The following is a 22,074-nucleotide window of genomic DNA, read 5'->3' as shown; positions in this document are numbered from 1 at the left end:
CATGCCTTCTCACGCTTTTACCTTTGTTTTGCACCAAAATTTGATTTTTCATCACATTCTCCAACTTTTTGCCAGGAGGTTAAACCAGAACGACCACTTTTAATACCGGTTTAATTTGCCGAGCCGGTGTTCGTTCACTGCCAGCCAGCTAGCAAAAGCAAAACAGTCAAAACACCTGCTCTGTGCTCTGTCCCTTTAAAGAAAGACAAAGATCAAAGGTTGTCTATTTATCAGCGACCAGCGCACTTGGTTCCGAAGATAAAAAAATTGATTTGTGCAAGTAACGGCAGCATTAGAAGGTGTTAGATCGAGTGCAGAGTCTACAGCTTGAAGATGTCTTCTCTGACCAAAGGTGAGAGTTGCTTAAATTCTATCACAAGTCGTCATTATTGTAATAAAAATAACATTACGCAAGTCATTAAAGCAGGCAGGGCTGCTTACTTAGTTATATTTTATATTATTACTTTTTAAGCCTCTACAATTTAAAATATTTTTTTTTCAATGTGTTTTTCTTCGCAGGTATTTTTATCGTCGCTGCCAAGCGCACTCCGTTCGGCTCCTACGGAGGCAAATTCGTGAACAAGAGCGCCGCTGACCTGCAGGAGGTGGCCGCCAAGGCTGCCCTCGCCGCTGGAAATGTTAAGGCCGACTCGATTGACCACGTCATCGTGGGAAATGTTCTCGGCGTGCGTAGTAACACAGGATCTTAAAAGGAGCGCTGATCTACATGATTCTCAAAATTCGCAGGCTACGTCGACCGACTCCATCTACCTGTCCAGGCACGTCTCGCTCAGGGTGGGAGTGCCCATCACAAAGCCAGCCCTCACCGTCAACCGCCTGTGCGGCTCAGGATTCCAATCCATTGTCAATGGAGCCCATGTAATTCCAATACTACTCGTGTAAATGGATAATTGAGGTGATTTTTCAGAACATTTCGGCCGGAGACGCCGGCGTGGTCCTCACTGGTGGCGTGGACAACATGAGCCAGTCGCCTCACATGGTGCGTGGACTGCGCTTCGGTCTTCCTCTTGGCGCCTCTCCCGTCATGGAGGATTCGCTGTGGGCTGGCCTGACCGACTCCTACTGCAAGATGCCCATGGCCATCACTGCCGAAAATCTGGCTGAAAAGTACAAGATCAGCAGGGACCAGGTCGAGGAATACGCCCTCGGCTCTCAGCAGCGTTGGAAGAACGGTACCATTCTGGAGGAAATTTAAAACCGAAAATACTGACAGCGCTTTTCCTTCAGCCCAAGACAACGGCTATTTCAAGGCTGAGATCGCCCCCGTCAGCGTCAAGGTCAAGGGAAAGGAGGTCAGCATCGAAATCGACGAGCACCCAAAGCCAGCGGCCACCAAGGAGGGCCTCGCCAAGCTGCCTTCCATCTTCAAGAAGGGCGGAACCGTCACTGCTGGAACTGCTTCTGTAATTTGCATTTTTTTTCCTTTGAGGGACCAAAATAATTTAAAAATTCTTAAGGGCGTGTGCGATGGCGCCGGAGCCGTCGTTCTGGCGAGCGAGGAGGCATGCTCAAAGCTGAACCTGACGCCACTGGCGCGCCTCGTGGGATACAGCGTGGTCGGTGTGGAGCCCAGCATCATGGGCATCGGTCCTGCACCCGCCATCAGCATGCTGCTGCAGAAAGCCGGAAAGTCTCTGGCCGACATCGACCTCGTCGAGGTAATTCACCAGTTGTAATAACCTTCAGTGTTTTAAGCCGCCAACAGATGGCGCCACCGTATACTTACATAATAAAATTAATTTTAAGGCACTTCCGCTGCTATTTCAGACTCAATCCTGATGTCACTGTCCATTGTTCACTTAATATGCTTTCTTTTGACGTGCTGAAAACCAAAATCAGTCCAACCATTCACCGTAGAAACGTTGGAAAAGATTTTATAATAATTCAAAAAATAGTTTTTCACGATTCTACGGCAATAGGCTGAACCGATTTTGGTTTTCAGCACGTCAAAAGAATATTAAATGAAGAAAGCACAGTAGCAGGATTGAGTCTGAAATCGCAGAGGAAATGCCTTAGAATTAAATTTATTACAAAAGTATACGGTGGCGCCATCTGTTGGCGGCTTATACAACTGGTGTATCTTGGAAAAAATAAAATCACTGCCTGATTTCAAAGATCAACGAGGCGTTCGCCGCCCAGACCCTTGCCTGCGCCAAGGAACTGAAGCTGGACACTAGTAAGCTGAACGTGAACGGTGGCGCTATCGCCCTTGGACACCCCTTGGCCGCGTCCGGCTCCAGGATCACCGCCCACCTTGTCCACGAATTGAGGCTAGAGCACAAAATAATTTATTTGGCATGAGAAAATAATTATAATTAATTTTCAGGAGGAGGAAGGCAAAGCTTGGCATTGGATCCGCTTGCATCGGCGGTGGCCAGGGAATCGCCTTGCTCATCGAGAGCATCCACTAATTTTGGATTCGTCTAAAAAATGCTCTTTTGAACTGCAAAAGACTTCATGCTTATTTTAGCTCTGATGTAATACTTTCAATTCAAAGTCTGTTGAACTGATGCTATTAAATCTTTAACTGTTATATATTTCTAAAACAATGTTTTATTTCCTTTACAACAAAATTGAGCTCATTGCGGTCTTAGAATAATTCGGTAATGGGCATTAGAGAGTCTGCCCTCTGTTGGCAGGGTATAAAAACGCGTGCGCAAAAAGCATCAAAATTGAGATCGATACTATTTTCCCAAAAATTCCGCGAATAATAAAAAATAACTTCTAATTTGAGCTAAAATTTTTATCAGGGCAGTTTAAACTTGTGAATTAAGCATGATTCATTCGGTTAATCATCAATGCAGCCCTGAGCAACGAAGATGCTGAGGAACTCTTCTCGATAAACATCGATAGTGGCGCCCAGTGCCATAGATTGCCACCATGGCGGCGAGTAAAGGTTCAGCTCGAGCAGCTGCAGTGAGTGGTGGATTTAGCTTCGAAGGTGACTCTCTGCCAGATTTCAGCGAGTTCGACTCCTCTTCCGTGGTCCTGGATTACCAGAACGAAAGGTAAACGCGTGCCAGAGGCACCTGCCTAGTTGTACGTCCCGTTTAATACCGCATGCGAGTGTGAAAAAATAAAAATCAAGTCTAAATTTAGATCAGCGAGCATCTTCGCACTGCGGCGGGGTTTTTGATTCCGAATCGCGCTGCTGCTTTCGATGATGAGGAGGCACGCCTCTCTTGTTTATTTACGATCTCGATCGGGCTGACGAAGAGACTCATCGAAATAAATTCAGCCAAATACTAAAATTTTGCCAGATTCACAGACAAAACAGAGAAACACGATTCCGCGGAAAACACATTCTCAAATTTGACGCATAGTTAGACACGCCCCCTTTTTTGCTGTGCATCGCATATCTTTTAAATGTGTCAACAAAGGTGCAGGGCAGGGGACGAATCATCGTAACACTTCTTTTTATGGATGTCGATGATGTTATCGACTCGAGGCTTGTTGCTCTCTTTGGAAAATGTATTATTTCAAGTTTGTTCGACGGTTGCCATGGTTGTTGTTGGCGTGCATGCATTGTTATGCATGCTGATTTGCAGCCACTGGCCTCGCGCTGCACCGAATTTGCATTTGAATATGAATGAGAGCACACAGCACCGATGGGAACGCACATACATACATAAATTTGATCCCGGCAAATTGGGGCGTGTCTCAATTCTTTGAATCTAATTTTGCTCGCTTCCTGCGGCGCACATAACAGAAATAAATTCATTGCTTGGCTAATTTGTGCGAAAAATAAAAGAACCGTGGGATTTGGAAATATATTTTTTATTTCACGTTCAAATTTCTGCTAAATGTTATTTTTTTCCTTAAGATATTGTTTTGATTTTATTTTATTTAATTTCATAGGAGTAAAATGTACCCCTGTTTTTGCCTTGAGGATAAATCAATCGAAAACGAAATAGAAGAATCTATTATTAAACGATATAAACGAAAGCTTCCAACTTCTCGTTTATGTGATTGATTGCCTTTTTCGTCGCAAAAAAAAATCGCATTTTCCCAGTGCGCAATTGAGTACGGAATTCGTTAATGGCGAGGTGGTTTTTTTTATCCCCGAAAGGTCAGATTGCTCTCTGTCGGAGGCAATATTGACACAGAAAAGCAATTTCACTTGCGAAAGAATGATGCAGCAAGTGGACAAATCAATAAGTCGATAAAAATCGAGCCAAAGGGCGTCTGGGCCGCCGAATCAACCCTCGTGAAAAGTAAAACGGCGCGCGCGTGCGGGTGCGTCTCTCTGCCTAATGTGCGGACAAGAACCAAGAACGATTTTCGCCCTTTTTTTTCGCTCGGAAACCGAGCAACTCTTGTTACATTTTTTCGTGCTCCTTCGTGTCGCGCTCATTGTTCGCGGGTCGTGACCTAAATTTGCAAAACAACCGTCGGCGGCGGCAGTGAAAGCTGCACAATGTTGCCTCTCCAGCCTTTGCGCTTCTTTTCGCTCGGGCACAACGAACGCCACTTCTCTCTCCTTATTTCTTATTCTGCTAGCTGGCTGGCTGGCACGGCACTTGTGAATGTGCTTGTGATTAATTGTGGGAGAACGAGTTCTGCTTTTCCCTCGGCTGCACTTTTGTTTCTGCTCCTCCGCCGTGAATTGGCTGCTTTTGCGCCAGACCGATTATTCTGCAACAGAAAAAACTGTAGACGGTGTCCATTGTCCAAATCTGTTTGACTGTGACGAGAAAATAATAAAAATGATCGTATCGAAGAGATCCTTAATCCGCTAATGGACTGGAAAATTGTTATGCTGGGTGCTTGATGTTTTTTTATTACTAAGACTGTCAGCAAGGACAAACGTAGAAAATTAATTCGCTCCATTTTTATTATTATCACCGGGGGCCAGTTTGCGATCTGTGTTTGGTTCCCGCCGGTCAGAAGTCAATATGGCGTCGAAATTTATAATAATTAGAAGCTGCGCAGTAAACGTATGCGCATCTTAAGCATGCGCAGTGTGTTCAGATCGCTTCTTCATCTCACAGGGAGGCTGAAACTCATCACTGCGCATGCGTGACCCAAATTAAAACCTTCTGCGCAGTCGTAATTCACACCGGGGGCCAGGTTGCGATCTGTTTTGGTTTCCCGCCGGTCAGAAGTCAATATGGCGTCGAATTAATAGAGGCCAATCGGAAGACAGTCCAGCGGACAATCAGAAGCGTCGAAAAAGAGGCGTGCCGACCTAATGATTTAATTCCCGCGTATTTTGTTACATTTTCATTGCCCTGATGTGCCATCTAAAGGTCTATTCGCCTAATCAGCTGTTAGTAAAGAAAATAGCAATAAAAATATTCATTTCATGCGACCTTTTTCAAGCCAATTTCATTTTACTTTTGAAATTTTCCCACCGTACCCTTCCAGACGCCATATCTGCGTGAATCCAGCCCCTTGGTGATTATTATTGTGTCTATTTTAAATAATAGAAGGGTCTCAATCTCAAACCCGCCAAAATTTCCTGCTTCTCGCGAAATCCTTGTGATTCATTGTCAGTACTAAACAGGCACTCCTTATTTATCCTTAAGTTATTTACTTTATAAACATGACATTTCAGTTCGTTCCTTTTCTATATAATTTATTCTTGCAGTGTCATCGGTGAGGAAATTTTAAAGAAATCACATTTTCCCTTCTCTTTATTTTGTTTGAGTGCGCTTGGCAAAGTATTTATTATTTATATATTCACTAAACGACCCCGAAATCCTTCAGCTGTTCAGTCTTCGTCATACAAGTGAAAAATATAGAAACGGCAGCAGAAGTTGTGCGCGTTTCTCTGATAAAAATTCAATTTCGCACGGTGCAACCGCGAGGGAAACGAATCTCAGCGGCGTCTCGTGCTTCTTGCTCACCAGTGCGCTCGTATTAATCCCTAAAAAAACAGTGCAGGTAACACAATAGTGCGTTTAGTCCGATTCGAACGAATTCGAGTCGGTGGTCGGAAGCGAGAGTAAATACATCAGCAGTTGTGTGTTGTGTGCGCACACCGAAGCCGCAAAAGATAAATAAATCGGATGGACGGCACGGCGGCACGGCTGGACGAGAGGATCATTAGAGTGACGGCTTTGTTTCCCGGATTTGTATCTCGCCTCTATTTGCAGCACACTATCGCATTTCACCTCTGCCCCGATGATTTACGCGCGATTCGAAACTAATGCGTTTTTGCGTGATGAAAATATCGCGCCGGATTCGCCGAAATAATGCCGAGCGTGATTACAACGATTTGCACGCGAGATTCATGGATGTTGCTTTTATTTTTGATATTGCGTATTGATTCGTTCGCGCAAAAACACCAATTTCACGACTATAGCTCTCACTCCACTTAATCAGAATTTATTTCAATGCCTTCCTGCTTTGGGGGAATGTAGTTTTTGCGATGCAGTTTTGTTTAATCGTATAATATGCTGAATCAGGGTTGCATTATTTGCGTACAACTGGTTTTTACCACTAAATTTTTACTAATTTCTTACGTAAGAGATGAATTGGTTCTATTTTTCCCCTGGGAAAATCTAAAATTCAGATTTTTCTTTTAAATTGCCATTTTGCTGCCTCAATTTCTCCAAAAGTTTCTCTCTGACGATTTTTCAAGTCGAGGTCATCAGCTAATTATCAGAAAATTATTGAAAACTGACAGAGGTGCCAGCCAGAAACTGGTAAAAATTTAAAAACCGCTTTTTACTCCTGCACTGCATTTTTTAAATGCCGTTTTTTGCAACCCTCTGCTGAATACAGATTATGTCCCAAGTTAATAACTAAGTTTATAGCGCAGTTAAAAGCTGGTGCATAGCCTCTAGGGGGTTGCTCGTTTTTATTCATCTGAATTTAATGTCACCAAAAGTACGCGCAATTCGAAACGAATGCAGATCGGAGACGGTATTATTTTTAGCATCCAGTTTCGGCGCTGTTGGCACTGGGCCGGTGCTTCAATCTTATCTTTGGCTGGAAATATCTGCGCCACATCTCAGGCCTTTCATGCACAGCTCGTTTAGAGCGCTGGTGTTTTTCGCATTGGTTTTCCGCAATCGCGCGAACATCATGGTGCTCAAGTTGCTCTAATGCGCGGAAAGGAGACGAGCTGGTGCAGAGGAGAAGTCACTCTCGCGTTCTATATGCGTATTTAGTGAAAATTCTAGACCGCGCTTAGCTTGTTATGTCGCCTTGGCGACACAAATATACTGTATGCGGGGAGAATAAAATCACTCTCCCCGCTGGCCCTCTTAATTGTTGATTGAAATGTAACACAGTTTAGAAAACACTTCTGAAAAGCGGACATCTATTTTCTTAGATTTTCAACAGTGTTGGTGTTTTATTTTTATACTTATTTTCCTGCTAATGCTCATATCGTGATAATTGCTCACACTGATGGGCTCATTCCATTACTATCCAAACCAAGCTAATGGATCGAAACAGCCGTGTGGTTTTTTTTATAAACGTGAAGCCATCCAAAGCCCGCCCCCCAACATTGACCTGAACTCCTTCAAAGGCGAGGAGACCTTGTTTTTTTAAATAATAAAAAAATCAGTTTTATTGAGCTTCACATTAAGTTCCATTTAGAATTAAATTTAATTAGCCGTAACATTGAACGCATTTTTGATATCGAGTGAGCCAGGTGTGATTATCGACCCGTCCTCAAAGGTTCGCCAAAAACCGGGGGTGCTTGTATGTATTTTTAGGAGAAAAGTGGCGGCTTCTGTCAAGAATTTTCCAGCTCAATTATCGTGCCTCCCGCGCTGTGGGAAATTTCCGGCGTGAGCGTGGAGGCTACTAATTCGCATCAAGCGCCGCAAGGTCGGCAGGGTTGTTTTTTTCCGCTGCTCTGCACGAGTGCGCCGCGTCGATAGCCACCACAACAATTAGCAAAGACAAAAGCACGCACAAGACGTCAATTGGCGACACACACTCCAGGCAGGCCCGGAGGCGGTTCGTTGCGTGATAATGAGCCGCCCCCGCTTCTCCCCCGGCGGCTAATGTGTGACCTAGATGTTTTTATTCCTTTTTCCATCACGCACTGCACGATTTTCCGTTTCTCCGCGCAGTTAATCACATTTCGCGCGCCAGCCCGTGTGTCTCGCCTGGCAAATTGCTTTTGGCTTTTTTTGCCTCTTTCTCTCTCTGCCGCGCACACCTTTTCGCTGCACTCGACGTAATTGCGAACAAAAACGCCGCTTGCGCAGGATGGAGTCTCCGCCGCCGCCGTCGCCGCCGCAGCCGCTGCTGGAAATTAGTGCAAATAAAATTCCGCCCGGCGACGCTTGTTATTTTTCCGCAGCGGCCCGCTGTTTTTTAATATTGCGCGCGCGGCGGGCAAAAAATGTCAATGGCGTGCGTGGCTGGCTGGCTTGGAAAAATATTCCGACGGCGTCAGCCGGTAGCACAAAAATTCAATTCGCACACTCGATGCATTAACACAACACAGCGTGTGAAAGAGCACATACAAGAAATAATCTGTTTCCTCAGCATTTTTAGATTAATTTGTGCTTTAATTTAAATAGTTAAGCCGAGCTCTTTATTTCGGTCTAGTGAAATGACGCGCCACAAGATAAGTGAGCTGTAGCAACCAACCATCATTAAAATAATCCAGAGCAGCAGCCGCAGCAAAAAAGCTGCAGTAATCTCGGCGTAATAATGATGCGGAGCAACTTGTCTTGTGCACTAGTTGCTGCATCTTGCGATTACTCGGCCCGATGGGAGTGGCAGCTGCTCGCAATTGGCCCGACTCGATCAAAGCGCAAATCTGGAGGTACAAGTCGCTTTATTTGCGTCTTAATCTGCCGGAACCGAGCTTGGCGTGTCTCCCGCGCAAGAGAAAGTTTCGAGCCAACTTTGCCGCCTAACGGCACCCACCCCCTCGCCACCCCCGTCCGTTGCCGCGCGCGAAGGACGAATTATTAACGCCTAATTTATGGCCCGATGATTGAGTGGCCCATTCTCTTAAATCCCTCTTCAGTGCGGTAATTTACGGCCCACTTGAAGCTCCGTTGCCGGGGATTAGAGCGTCTGTTGCTCGCCGCTCTTTCTCCTCCACCTGGAATTTATTGCGGCCGTATAAAATTCTGATTGTGCACTTTCTTGAGTGAGTCAGCATTTGATTTGTTTTCCCCGATGTCCTCCATGCCGACATTTGCGTCGTAACTTTGATAGGTCAGCTTCCATTCTGAAGGACGCCGCGTGTATTATAGGTCGTTTCGGCAGTTTCCTCGCTCGTAAAACCCGCTTTTTGGCAGTTGCAAGGATTGTGCCAGATGGCCCTACCTTCCCCAGTTTTTATTTGTATCTCCGCATTCAATTCGGCGTGGTTAAAAACTCAAAAATGTTATCGACCTGCCTCCCCCTCGGTTATGAGAAGAAAAAAATTGGTGCCAGCCTGGCCAAGTTGTGAGTTAACTCGATCGAATTAGCTGCTGACTGTGCACGATCCGCGGCGTCCGACGTGCGCTGACAGCCACTTAAACCATCTCTCTCTCTCTGCCCCTTTTCCGCGGGCCGACGTCGAGCAAGCGATCTCTTCGTTAGGATGAAAATTATGCGATCAACACATTTGTTCCTTTGCCTGCTGCAAATTGGCAAGGGATGTTTCCTTCGACCGGGTTTTGGTATTAAAAAATACTAGATTTTTCCTCCGATTTTTTTATGTGCGTGAAACCGAAATGTTCGGTGTCGAAACAGCCGAAATCGGTCGCCAAAGAAAGGGGTGTAACCGAGGGAATACAATATGGCGGTGCACCACGCCCCCTATGACCGGCAAGCAGTGCACTCTTGCCTGCCATATTGTATTCTTTCAGTTTGCTGCTGATTTCGGCTGTTTTGAAGCAGAACATTTCGGTTTCACGCACATAAAAAATCTAGTATTTTTTTAATTCCAAAAATCCGGTGCCAAAAGTCGAAGGAAACATATTTATCCTTTTCCGATTTCCTGCGAATTGGCTAGCTTGTTACGACAAAGGGAGAAGCGTTTTTCCTTCTCCTGCGCTGCACCTATAATCGGTGCAAGAGTTGAAGCCATGTAGACTGGATTTATTTAAAACAGAACGACGTAATTAATTAAAAATGTGGAATGCACATTCAAGCCTTTATCGGTACCGGCACAAGGCTTGTGTACTACACCCAGATTCCAGCGTGAACGGGTTAACGCGCTTGCAAGTGGTGTCTGAACTCTCTCGCCGCACAGAAAGAACGATATCATTTGTGTCATTCTCTCTCGGCCCGCCCAATTCATTTCTCGAGGGAAGCAACAAAAAAGAAGCAATGAATCAGTCGCGGAAAAGTGGCAATTCACACTTTGGGTCAAATTGGCGGTCGGTCGGTGGGTCGTCTCGGTCTGCGAGCCGAGCCGATCCCCCGGAGGCCCATTTTCCATGCCCGCGGCCGCAAAGGTCAGTCGCGGACCGATAATCTGATACGGGCGTGTCTTTGCCGAGTGACCTCCCGGCAGTCGCCGGTCGGCACAAATGTTATTTTCCGACGGCTCCATAAAGCAGCAGCAGCACTCTCAAAAGCCTCGCTGAAGCGTTTGCCCTAGCTCTCTCACACTCGTTTTATCTCCGACCCTTTTATTTTTCTTCTCTTTCTTTCTTTCTTTCTGCTCGCTGTGTGTGTGTGTGTGTTTTGTTGTTGTGCTCTTTGTCTTGAAAGAAGAAAAACTAACTGCATGTCTGCAGTGAACACTTAAAGTCAAGACGAGACTGACTTCTGCCGCTCTCGCGTGTGTGCTGACCCGCTCGCAAACACTTTGACCCCGAAAGGAACCCCTGAGTGACTAACGCTGCGGCCCAACAACCTGCATATCCCTAACAGGTGAGACCACAATAATGTTTCTTTTTTCTGCTCGAATTTATATGTTCAAGCAGAAATAAATCACTGCCCTATTTTTAATAAATTTCAACTTAATAAAGCTGTTCTGCCCTAATTAGAAATCATGGCATCCATTGAGTGAGCCTGGTAATGCATAATTTCAACAGGCACAATCTCGCTCTCACGGCCCAGAATTTACAGCTTCATCATAAATCGCCGAAATTCATTTAGGGCCCTTGTGATAAAGTTTACAGCGCCGCATATACGTATATTCCAATTTTGTTGAGCCGCCGTCATGTTTGGCAGTGAAATTTTGATTGATATCTCGCGCCGACTGGGCTAAACGAGCCGTAAAATTTAACCGGCCAGACCGCACGTACAGCAATAATCACCACTGAACGAGTAATTATTATTATTCTCTCTTCACAGGCGCCCGTCTGAGGGCAAAATGGCGCCCACGACCACCATCGAGACTGTGACCATCACGCGACCCCTCAAGGTGAGTTGAGCCACGCCGAACGCACGGCACACGCAGAACGTTTCTTGTTGCAAGGTTGCGCGCGGAGCAGCGACAAAGACAAAATGGTGCAAAACAGAGCACCCACCGACGCAGAATACGCCGGATTCCGAGTTGAGTCGACGGTGAGATCTGTTGTAGAGGTCCAGTAACTAGAGGTTGGCTAGGGATGTGAAAAAGTAAAGAAGTATATAGAGATATCAACTTGAAGGATTGGACAAAATTGGACTTAGTTCTACCAGATTTGCATCTTACTGTTTTTTCTTGCGCACTAAATGAATTTTTCCCATTTTTCCCTGGGAAATTTTTAAATTTGCGGTCGGAGTGGTCAAAATTTCCTCAACAGTGCAGATTTTTTATTTTAAATTGCCATTTTCTGCCTCAATTTCTCTAACCATTTTTTAAGTCGAGGTCATGAGCAAATAATTAGAAAATTATTGAAAACTGAGGTGCTAACATGACCTGTATGAAACTCGTTTAATTTAAAAAAAATTACTGTTTTTTAGCGCTGCACTGATTTTTTAATGCGGTTTTTTTTGCAACCCTGTTGTCAGTTATTAGGTGATTCAAGTTTGACCGACAGCAGAAATCAAACCAAACTAAAGAAGTCCAAAAAAATTTCTTCTCGCTAGTAGAATTTTTTCCTCTGGAGCCGGTGCTCAATTTTTTTTACCTCCTGTTACGAATTCCGCCCTTTAAATTATTACCATCGGCATTTCCTGTTCAACCTTTCCTGCAGCTGGAATCGGAGCCTCTGTGCAAAAACCCAGTGCTTCGTTCCCGAGGCGAGAAAGAAAGCATCGATTATTTTTCACATCCCTATGGTTGGCTGTCGAGTAGGCGCATGTAAAGTGCTTGGAGGAGAAGAAAGAATAAAGCGAGGACACTGGCTGTGCAAGTAGTGTGTAGTTGGCTCGCCGTATGTATTTATATATTTGTAAAACAAGCATCGATCCGGCGGACAGTCGGTCGTCTCGGGGATGAAGCAAAGTGGCAGCCTCGTGTTTTTTATTATTATGCGCGCCGCTGCTGCAGCGAGCGAGCGACGCCTTGCTTTCGGATAATGGCTCGCTGTCACTATGAAGACGCGAGTTATTGCCCGCTTTGCACTCTACTTTATGTGTATTCGGCAGTGCGCACAACAAGTTGGCCCCGGAAAGGCGCCGGCACAATTTTTTCGGCACCACATTTCGCTCCATTTAGCACGGGAAAACGAAATCCGCTTCCAACTCTTGAAAAGAGTCCCCGCGCGTGTCGCTTGCCGAGGTGGAATTGCATTTTTTGCTGTTGAAAGGATGCGGACGGTGGAAAATTTAACTTCTCTCTGGAGCGCGGTGGAAAATGTGAATAAAAGTGGCTTTGTAGCAAGGCGTTTCCGAGTTTTAGAAATGTTATCGTCACCCGTGACGTCATTGTTTGCCTCTGAAAGCCAGGAACAAACAACTGCATCAGTTTTCGGGGTGGAAATATATTATTTACCAGTTCCATTGCTGGATTTTGTGGTCCATCTCGTTTTTAATGGGACTTTTGCCTGAAAATTATACGAAACGGTCAAAGGGGAAGTGGACATTTCCCTGTTGTCAAGCAGAATTATATCATTAGCGCAAAAGAGAATTCCCAGCCGGTCTGGCCTTTTTTAACGAAGCCTCCAGACGAATTACACGCGCACCATTTTAGTTACAACGCTTTGAAATTTCGGGGAGGAAAGCTGTGCTAGCGCGGAATCCCGGGGCCAAATTCGTCACAGCATTCCGCGCCGAAAGCTCATTTGTACGAATTTCCTGCCGGCTCTCTTCCTCTGCTGGGACAAATTAAATTCACCCGCGCACTTTTTGTCATTTCTGCTCACAAATCTGGTCGCCGCAATGCTCCTGCACCAACCAACCGTCGAGGATTATAGCAGCCGAAAAATGTATTTCGTGAAAAAGGCTGATGAGGAAAATATAATTTGGCATTATTTCCTTCCTTAGAATGTTTGAAATTCAGAATTTTCCTGCGGCTTTTCGAGTGACAAGAAGTTGAAAGAAATCCTTCCGACCGCAGCAGTCAATCATACGACACTTCTTGGTATATCAATCGATAGCATGTAAATATATACCAACGGCCAATTAGCCGCGTTCCAGCACTCCTTGTGTGAGCCGGCGTCATATTTATCTTTTTTCATCGCAGCGGGCTCAAGTTTTGTTTTACAGCTCCTTCCCGGGAAACGGTTGAGGCGATAACGCAGATACGTGTTGCTGTCGCCACAGATTCTCTTGTGTTCTTTGCATTTTGATAGTGTTATGTAATTTAACACGAGCACGCTCGGCTGAGGTTGGAAAACGATAGCCAGAAAAGGTGCAGCACGCCGCGGTGACTCGTGAAGGAATGAATTTTGTTGCACGCCCAGTATTGCATTTTGCTCACTCAATTTTTATCAATTTCTTGCGCAAGAAATGCAAGAAATGAATTTCCCCTTTGAAAATAAAAAATTTGCGGTAGGAGTGTTCAAAATTTCCTCTTCTGGGCAGATTTTTTTCTTTTAAATTGCCATTTTCTGCCTCAATTTCTCTAAAAATTTATCTCTGCCAGTTTTTCAAGTCTAGGTCATTAGCAAATAATAAAAAAATTATTGAACAATTGAAAACAAAACCGTTTTTACCACTGCACTGCATTTTTTATTGTTTTAAATGCGTTTTTTTTCAACCCTGTGCACACCCGATCGGCTTCAAATTAATTTTGAAGACAAATTGTGACTTGTTGTAGCAGTTTTTGCGGAATCAAATAATTTAGTTGCGATCCTTTGAAGTAGAAGCGGTTGAATTTAATTGTGTCGGCACAGATGAAAAAACAAACACACCCCCGGCCCTTAAACATGAAAAGGGGCTGAAATTAAGCCCGGCGGTGGGTCACAACAAAGCATCTCGAATCACATTACATTAGTGCAAAGCGTGTCTGAAGCTGCGAGAGGGATGATGCTCTCACTCAGCGGGATGGCTTTCGGGGGGGTTGATGCGCTGGCGCGAGGGGCGGATTGCGATCGATCTGCCCCAGCAGCTCCAGTCAGAGGCAGCAGTCATGGCGGGCAACAACCAGATTTCCGAGGTACCACCCCGTGCGCTTCAGGGTCAGCTGGGCCGCACCCTTCCCCCCGCCCCTCGCCACCCTGCCGCGGCCCGACCTCGGCGGCGCCGTCGGCCGGGGCCCCGCTTCTTGTTGTTGTCGTCGTCGTCGTTGTTGTGGTCGTTGGCGTATTCATGCTGCTGCTGTTCAGAGCGAGAGCTAGCGTAGGCGGCGAGACGACTCCTGATCCTGACTTCCTCCCCCGCGACCCGCTCGCCCGCCCGCCCGCACCCCCGTGCACGCTCGCACTCACGCGCCACCACGCTTGTCCCAGGCTGCGCTCCTTTGCTGAGAGGCTGGCTGACCCGTGCCTTTTTTTCCAGGTGATCGCCTTCATCTGCGGCATCATCGTGGTCGTGCTGATGGTGATGGCCCTCGCCAGCACCGACTGGCTCATGGCCGCCGGCTGGCGCCAGGGACTCTTCATGCACTGCATCAGCGACGACGCGCCCACGCCGCTGCCCTTCAATATTGTCGCCGACCCTGACTGCTACCCTGCCAGAGATGTTGGTCAGTGAAATGGTTCAAAATTAAGATCGTGGATTTCCTCCTTGGCTCAAAGCGCGCAAAAAAACTTGAATCCAGGGTTGCATTTGCGTACAACCCGGTTTTTTTTCACCACTCTGGGTTTAATACTCAATTTTTACCAATTTCTTGCGCAAGAAATTAATTTATTCCAATTTTCCCTTTGAAAATCTAAAATTTGCGGTCAGAGTGGACAAAATTTCCTCTACTGTGCAGATTTTTACTTTTAAATTGCCATTTTCTGCCTCAATTTCTCCAAATATTTATCTCTGACAATTTTTCAAGTCGAGGTCATGAGCTAATAATTAGAAAATTATTTAAAACTGAGCTGCAAACATTGCCTGCAGGAAACTGGTTAAAATTGAAAAAAAAAACATTTTTTCCACTGCACTGTATTTCTCTTTAAAATGCGGGTGTTTTGCAACCCTGCTTGAAACCCGTCTAAATATAACATGCAGATGTTATAATTTAAATAGGTAATGACTACTGTAAATATTATTTTTATTTTAACAAATCTTAAAGAAAATTGTGCATCTCTAAATTTCCTAACGTATAATATTTTAAAATAAAATAACACCTTCAAATGCGAAGGAACATTATTTAAATTTGGAGGCAAGCAGTCTTTTCTGTACGTTTTTTTTTAATTACGAGTTATTTCCTTCCAAAGAGTTGAATTTACTCAATTTCTCTCATTTTGGTCAGCAATTCTCTACCCTCGAGACAAATATTCACTTGTTCCCTTTTATCATTTGATGGCTTTTTGGTCTCATTAAAAAATAAATAAGATAGACTGACAAACAATTTAAAAGACGATCAAGAAAAGGCACCAAGCTTAAAAAAAACTGAAGGCATTAAAATGCATCTGTAAAATCAGGGTTCGCAAAAGCTCGCATTCCGGAAAAATCCACGATATTGCAAAAAAGCTGTCTATTGTTGGTTTTTCTGCAATTTGCGCATTTTTTCACAACATTTCATTGAAAATCTAGAATTCTTATGATGAATAATCAGGGTTAAATTCGGAAAAATGCAGAAAAATCCAAAACTAGCGTTTTTTGCGAATTTTTTTGCATTTGGCGAAACCTGCGTAAAATGAAATGATTAATTCAATGACTGTTTTAATATTATAAAATAATTCTTTTAAATCATCATGTGTGCTGGTTTTTCCATCCAACCATTGCCTGAGAAAACCCTTGAAATACCAAGATCAGTCTGTTTCTCATTAGCAAACAATTAAAAAAATGTCGCATTAACATTTGCTTTCAAGCCCCCAATAACTTGAAGTATTGTTTATTCCGAATGAATTAAACGAACATTATTTTTGCAGCTTACATAAAGGCGGCCGCCGCACTGTGCGTCGTCTGTCTGCTGACCGACTTGTTCGCCACCCTGATGACCTGCCTGGGCCTGCGGAGCACTGACCACCGCAAGAAGTACACCTACTACCGAGTGGCGGTCTACATCATGATTCTGTCGCGTGAGTGCCGGCCCTGACGAGTCTCCTCGAGTTTTTTACGACTAATCAAATCTTTATGTATGCCCAGTGATCTCTCTGCTGCTGGCGCTGGTCATCTACCCCGTCTATTTCGCCTCCGAGCTCAAAGAAGGTAAGGCAGGTAATGACCACACAGCCGCTCCCATAATCCGATTTGTTTGCAGTAAAAATTGATTGAGCTCTATACTGATCAATATATAATTACACACGAATATATTGTACGATTAACTCGATAAAAAGACGCAGAGTAAGTCAAGCGAGAGGAGTCACTCGCGCGGTGCTGATGAGCGTTTGCGTCGCGCTTTCAGCTGCAGTTTCTCTGCTTTCTTGCTAACGCTCATATGTTCGTTATCGTCGATCGCTGTTGTGTGAAGGTGGCGCGAGGATGAAATTGATCCCCGCCGCCCTCTGCATTATTTGCATAATTCTCCGCCGCTTCTTGTCTTTCCTCAGTTGTATACATGGCAAGCGCTTGGCATTCAGGTTTCAGGCCATTGTTTTTCTCTCTGTGCATGCGGACGCATTTTCATTTTGTGGCATTGGTTTCTCTCACAATCAGACTCGTCGCAACTGCAGCTGAATCGAAACGCATGACTCAGACCTTATCAGCACCGAATATTGTACATTTTTTTTCATTCGATTGGTCACTCCGTTCACTAAGACATTATAACACCATTATTATATTCATCCGTTACGGAAAGATACTGATGCTTTAATTCTCTCAGGGAAAATCTTTTTATTTAATAAATAAATATAAGAGACTGAAAGCTGCTACAATTTGTAACAGTGGAATGATAGAGATTATTTTATCTTAAAATATGATGTACTTATGACCAAAAGTGCCCCTAAATCAGCAATTTTTCTAATTTTACCGGTTACGCCCTCTTTTTTAACAAAGGAAATTAATTGCTACCGGGGCGAGAAAAATTATGAAAATTTTATTGCGAGGAGATAAAAAATAGTTCTTTTGAGTCTTGAAATTTATTTTTAATTTTTTTTAAAAATCGCTTGTTTTCGAAAGGGGTCTGTGTTTGGCCTTATTAAAATTCACCAGTTGATAGTAGCGTCAAAAACTGCCTAAATTCAGAAAGCTGATTAAATTTATAGTATTTTTCCTATTAAGCAAATTTTTCTCAAATATAGTTTTTGCACAAAATTCATCTGAAAATTTCAACTGGCCGTTACAGGACCTTTAAATTTAAAATACCCAAAATTGAGTTAATTTATTATTTTTATTATTATTTCATTTAAATAAATTCTATGATTTTTAGAGATTAACTCGGACCCTTCCAAGATTCCGCATAAACCAAAGATTTTGCTGAGAAATTAACTATCATTCCACTCTAAAATCGTTTTCACAAACTTTTAATTATTATTTTTAGCAAAAACCAAAATATCGAAATAGATTTTCCAATTCGCATTGTATCTATCCCATTGAACTCTCAGGTAGAAGCTTTGTAAAAATGTGCAAAAAAGAAGGCTATAAATAAACAAGTAAAAAGAAAATTATATCATCTAACCCTATTAAAAGCTAGAGCTTCATATATATTACATTAACAATTATGCAATAATTTCGACCTCATGGGAGCATGATAGGCTGTTGGCATGCCTGAAATAGAGGCTAGCTGGTTCAGGGTGCATGCCCTTTACACTTCTCCCTCCGAAGGCGAGTCTAATCGTGCGCTGATTTCAGGCAACCGGACAGTGTGGGAGTTCGGCTGGGCGTACGGCGTGGGCTGGGGCGCGGCCATCTTCCTCTTCGGCGGCGTGATCCTGCTGCTGTGCGACAAGGAGTCGGAGGAGATCTACTACAAGGAGCGCAAGATTGTGCACGACACCGACTCGACGAGAGCCTAGTGGGTCCGGCAGGGCACGAAGCACCCTCCTCCACCGCCGCTCCCTGACGTCACGCTGTAAGTTGTCTGTCCGCACCGATCAAAAGGACCAGCCGAGCTAGAAAACAAAAAACACACACGCGGAAACGCACGAGAACAAAAAAAAATTGGAAGAATTTCGGAAGAGCAGAGTGTGGTCCTGCTGAGGGTCGCACCAGCGTAACGTCAAGGAGTTGAGTGGAGGAGACGTCAGCTCGTCTCCCTGCCTACTGTGCTTGTCAGCTTTCCTTTGTTGTTGTTTTTTGGTTTCTGCTTTTTCATGATGATGATGATTATGACGACGAAATGAGAGAACTCCTGAAAGAGAGAAGTTATTGAAACATTAATACTACTACCACTAAACTACCGCATAACAAACGAAAGAACAAACTGGTGTTTTTTGAGATGTGAACGAGCGTTAATCGTCCGATGTAGTTGCCTTGGCACGACATCCTGTGTAACCTTGTTGTCCCTGAATTCCTAATAATACGATGTGACCGTTTGTAATTTTTATATAAAAAGAGGATTTAAAATAACGGTGTGACTGAATGAGATTAGAGTTAAAAATATAATCATTATTATATGAGGTATATATCACACAATTCCTGGACTATTTAAATGTATGTATTCACATGTGGATTGAACACGAATCGGAGAGAAAGAGAGAGAGGACGAAATAGACAATTTGTGGCAGCCAAATTTTTCAATCTACGTAAACTCTACGAACAATGAAAAACTCGTGAAATTTGTCCGGCTGCGCAGAGAAATCACAGTGTGTTTGATTTGGGAAATATCCAGCAATCAAACTCCAACGTGCACCAAATTTGCGAGTGTTTCAGCGGTCGCGTCCTTTAATATGCTGTTTTCCGTATTCTATTCAGCCTGCCAATGGCCTAAGTGTTGACCATTTTGCAGATATTCTAATCTCTTCTCAGTTGAAGCCGAATCTCTTGACTGCAGAGATGCGCGTATTTATCTACCAAATATCAAATATATATATTGAATGCATTTACACTCGATACACACTATACTAACAGCTGTTTTTTGCAAAGTGTCTGTTCGTACCTCTCGCCCCGTTGCTACTCTAAAGAACTGTATTACCGTAGACTCGTGCACAATGGAAATCATTACAGCTAATACGTATGCGCAGATTAATTAAATTTAATATGACATATTATTATATTATCCATCTACACACACACACTCGACACTTCTCGCGTTGTAATCAGGGAAGCTCTATGTATGTACACCACCGTGTCGTAAAAGTGAGACCTTTTTTTAACAAAAAAAAAATATAATTATTAATTAATCATTCTACTCTGCTAGGCAGCGAACACGTTTGTAGCGGCGATCATTATTAATTATTAAAATCATTATATATCAGAACGGTCTAGCGTAGAAACGGGCAAAGTTAAATGTCTTCTAGTCACCACATGATTATATTCTCGGAAAAATCTCTCCGGCACTTCCACCTACATGTAACGCGTGAGAAAAGAATGTTAATTAACTACGCAATCAACTTTATTGTACGTGTACTTAAATTTTGAGCAGTGTGCAACCGCGCTGTTTGTTGAACGTATAAATTAATTATTCTCGCCATCCATTATTCTGTCACGATGATATTCATTATTTTCTTCACACACGCGCACCCATTGCATCGATGCCATTACTTATATAGAATTGTTAGTTTTTGTTGCCGTTGTTGGACTTTTTAAATTCTCGACGCTGTACAAAAGAGCCATATCGCTGCTCACGACATATCCAAGGCAGTTGTTACCAGGTGAAAGTAAAATGCTACATCCAATATGTGTAAAATGCTAAATTACGTACGATCAATTCACAAACACACATTATTTATTATTATTATAAACGACTAACCGACGCAACTAATGTATTTAAACACACAGATTAACGACCGTGTATATCATCGGAATGTTCTAAACGTATATTCATTTTATTCTGTTTAGTAAAAAATAAAACTTGAAAATTGCCTACAAGCTCTGTTTCATTCCAAATAATCAACACCATTGATATCCAGAATTAACATAATAAGTGATGCAACAACAAAAACCACATTAAGAATTTTAAAAACATTATTAATAAGGTTGTTGATAATGTTGGATCAAAATCATGCATTTTGAGTACAATTTACATTTTCAAATGATATTTTAAATATTTTTTATAAAGAAATAAAAATCTTAAAACGCAGTTTTATTGGGCAAAAGAGGCAGAAAATGTGCTTCCTGTGGCTCTAATTAAGTTTTTTGGATTACAAGCTAGCTGATGCGTTTGGAAGAATTGAGCATGAAAGAGGAGACGTATTAGCTATTTTAGTGAGGCGTGACATAAAGGTCCTGTACAAAATGAAGAAATGTGCTTTGAAGGAGCGGCAGCCACTGTGTCAATTAATGGCCAGAATATTACATTCTTTGCTGTTTATAGACCTTGCAACCCTGAAAACAACGCGAAAGCCAAATTAGAGGTTTTCAATCACCTATTAGAGTGCAACTTGGAAAGAATCTTGCAGACTACCAAAGTAAAGATGTTTTTTGTATGCGGAGACAGTAGCTAATAAATACCGTTTGTTCCACCACAATCCCATTTGATCCTATGTATAGCAGCCATCTTGAATTAATCAAGGGTGACGATGACCTTCTGCAGCACCTGACCTTCTGCAGTACCTGACGATGACCCTCCTGCCCATCCTTACCCCTCCCCAACCCCTCCCCAACCTGCCCCATCCTTACCCCTCCCCAACCTGCCCCATCCTTACCACTCCCCAACCTTACCCCTCCCCAACCCCTACCCTCCCAACCTGCCCCCTCCTTACCCCCTCCCCAACCCCAACCCCCATCCTTACCCCTCTTCAACCTGATCCTCAAACACACAATTGAAAACTGAGAAATAAAAAAAAGAAAAATCCATACAACTTGATGGGTTCACAAAATAGCGTCATGACCCGCCTAATTCCTTGAATTTCGAAATGTTTAATTAGAACAGTGCGTAATAAGGATTTTTTACATTTTCTAATAAGTTTCGAATAATAAAGATTCGAATACTAGATTTCGAATAATAAGTTTTGAATACCCTCAAACACAGAATTGAAAACTGGGAAATAAAAAAAGAAAAAGTCAAAAAATACACATTTAATAAATTTTATTTTTAAATCACAAAAACTACAATTTAGTCGAGAAGTTTTGAACATTTTTCCTGCAAGCTTGCTCTAGAACCATGATGATTGTAACAACATTCTTTAATTTTCCATATATTATGCTGCAAATAATTGTAATATTTGTAATTTTCATCAAAATTTTCCACTATCGATTTAAATTCATTCAAAGTTATCATGATTGGATTAGAATGTCTCAAATCTTTTTCACGTCGGTAAATATAGTAACAGTCATGTTTTGTATTATATGAAAGGTCTACGAAATCACCAATCCGATAATTTCTTTTTTTCACCCATGAAATGCAATAATCTTTCAGAATTATCAACATATTCTTTGAGATATTTCAAGTCAATAATACACTTATCTAAACGCTCATGAATTATTAAACAACATGCATAAATATGAAGAATTGTTCCATGTCGATCTTCACCAACAATTTCATTAATTTTCTGACCTGAACAACACCGAATGTTTTAGAGAGAAGCATGCTTCCTTTACTATGCAAGCGATGTGTGTGAATGGCGCTGTCTGCTCTCCGAGCTACTTATACCCACATTTTTACAAGGTTATTATTAATTATTACAA

General features: G+C 43.0%; 2 protein-coding genes across 6 annotated transcripts; both read left to right on the top strand.

Moving 5' to 3' along the window:
• Positions 1 to 173: 173 nt before the first annotated feature.
• On the top strand, positions 174 to 2,570 carry yip2 (yippee interacting protein 2). The gene is made up of 8 exons (XM_065495564.1): positions 174 to 352; positions 520 to 686; positions 748 to 879; positions 929 to 1,193; positions 1,249 to 1,424; positions 1,479 to 1,679; positions 2,137 to 2,291; positions 2,348 to 2,570. The coding sequence occupies exons 1-8, from the start codon at positions 334 to 336 to the stop codon at positions 2,430 to 2,432; spliced, it is 1,200 nt and encodes a 399-aa protein (XP_065351636.1). The 5' UTR covers positions 174 to 333; the 3' UTR covers positions 2,433 to 2,570.
• A 304-nt stretch (positions 2,571 to 2,874) lies between these two features.
• LOC135947016 (transmembrane protein 47) lies at positions 2,875 to 20,316 on the top strand. Of its 5 annotated transcripts, none has more exons than XM_065495594.1 (7): positions 2,895 to 3,029; positions 10,677 to 10,812; positions 11,239 to 11,308; positions 14,752 to 14,938; positions 16,278 to 16,427; positions 16,495 to 16,566; positions 18,139 to 20,316. In XM_065495594.1, exons 3-7 carry the CDS (start codon positions 11,258 to 11,260, stop codon positions 18,300 to 18,302), a joined length of 624 nt encoding a protein of 207 aa, XP_065351666.1. In that variant the 5' UTR covers positions 2,895 to 3,029; positions 10,677 to 10,812; positions 11,239 to 11,257; the 3' UTR covers positions 18,303 to 20,316. The 5 variants fall into 5 exon arrangements, with proteins under 5 accessions (XP_065351652.1, XP_065351646.1, XP_065351666.1 ...); XM_065495601.1 differs by having other exon boundaries at positions 2,905 to 3,029; positions 10,690 to 10,812; XM_065495580.1 differs by lacking the exon at positions 10,677 to 10,812 and having other exon boundaries at positions 2,875 to 3,029; positions 16,495 to 16,557.
• The last annotated feature ends 1,758 nt before the right edge of the window (positions 20,317 to 22,074 follow it).

The sequence above is a fragment of the Cloeon dipterum genome, chromosome 1, assembly GCF_949628265.1.
Source record: "Cloeon dipterum chromosome 1, ieCloDipt1.1, whole genome shotgun sequence".
NCBI classification, from domain to species: domain Eukaryota; kingdom Metazoa; phylum Arthropoda; class Insecta; order Ephemeroptera; family Baetidae; genus Cloeon; species Cloeon dipterum.
Note: the sequence above shows the minus strand (reverse complement) of the source record. Positions and strands in the feature narration are given on the sequence as shown.

Excerpts from the sequence above, each read along its gene's own strand:
- yip2 (XM_065495564.1), top strand. Across the intron at positions 1,194-1,248 it reads TCAGCAGCGTTGGAAGAACG|CCCAAGACAACGGCTATTTC; the intron begins GTACCATTCTGG and ends CTTTTCCTTCAG. Across the intron at positions 1,680-2,136 it reads CCGACATCGACCTCGTCGAG|ATCAACGAGGCGTTCGCCGC; the intron begins GTAATTCACCAG and ends CTGATTTCAAAG.
- LOC135947016 (XM_065495574.1), top strand. The coding sequence starts at position 2,902 with ATGGCGGCGAGTAAAGGTTCAGCTCGAGCAGCTGCAGTGAGTGGTGGA. Across the intron at positions 14,939-16,277 it reads CTACCCTGCCAGAGATGTTG|CTTACATAAAGGCGGCCGCC; the intron begins GTCAGTGAAATG and ends TTATTTTTGCAG. Across the intron at positions 16,428-16,494 it reads CTACATCATGATTCTGTCGC|TGATCTCTCTGCTGCTGGCG; the intron begins GTGAGTGCCGGC and ends ATGTATGCCCAG.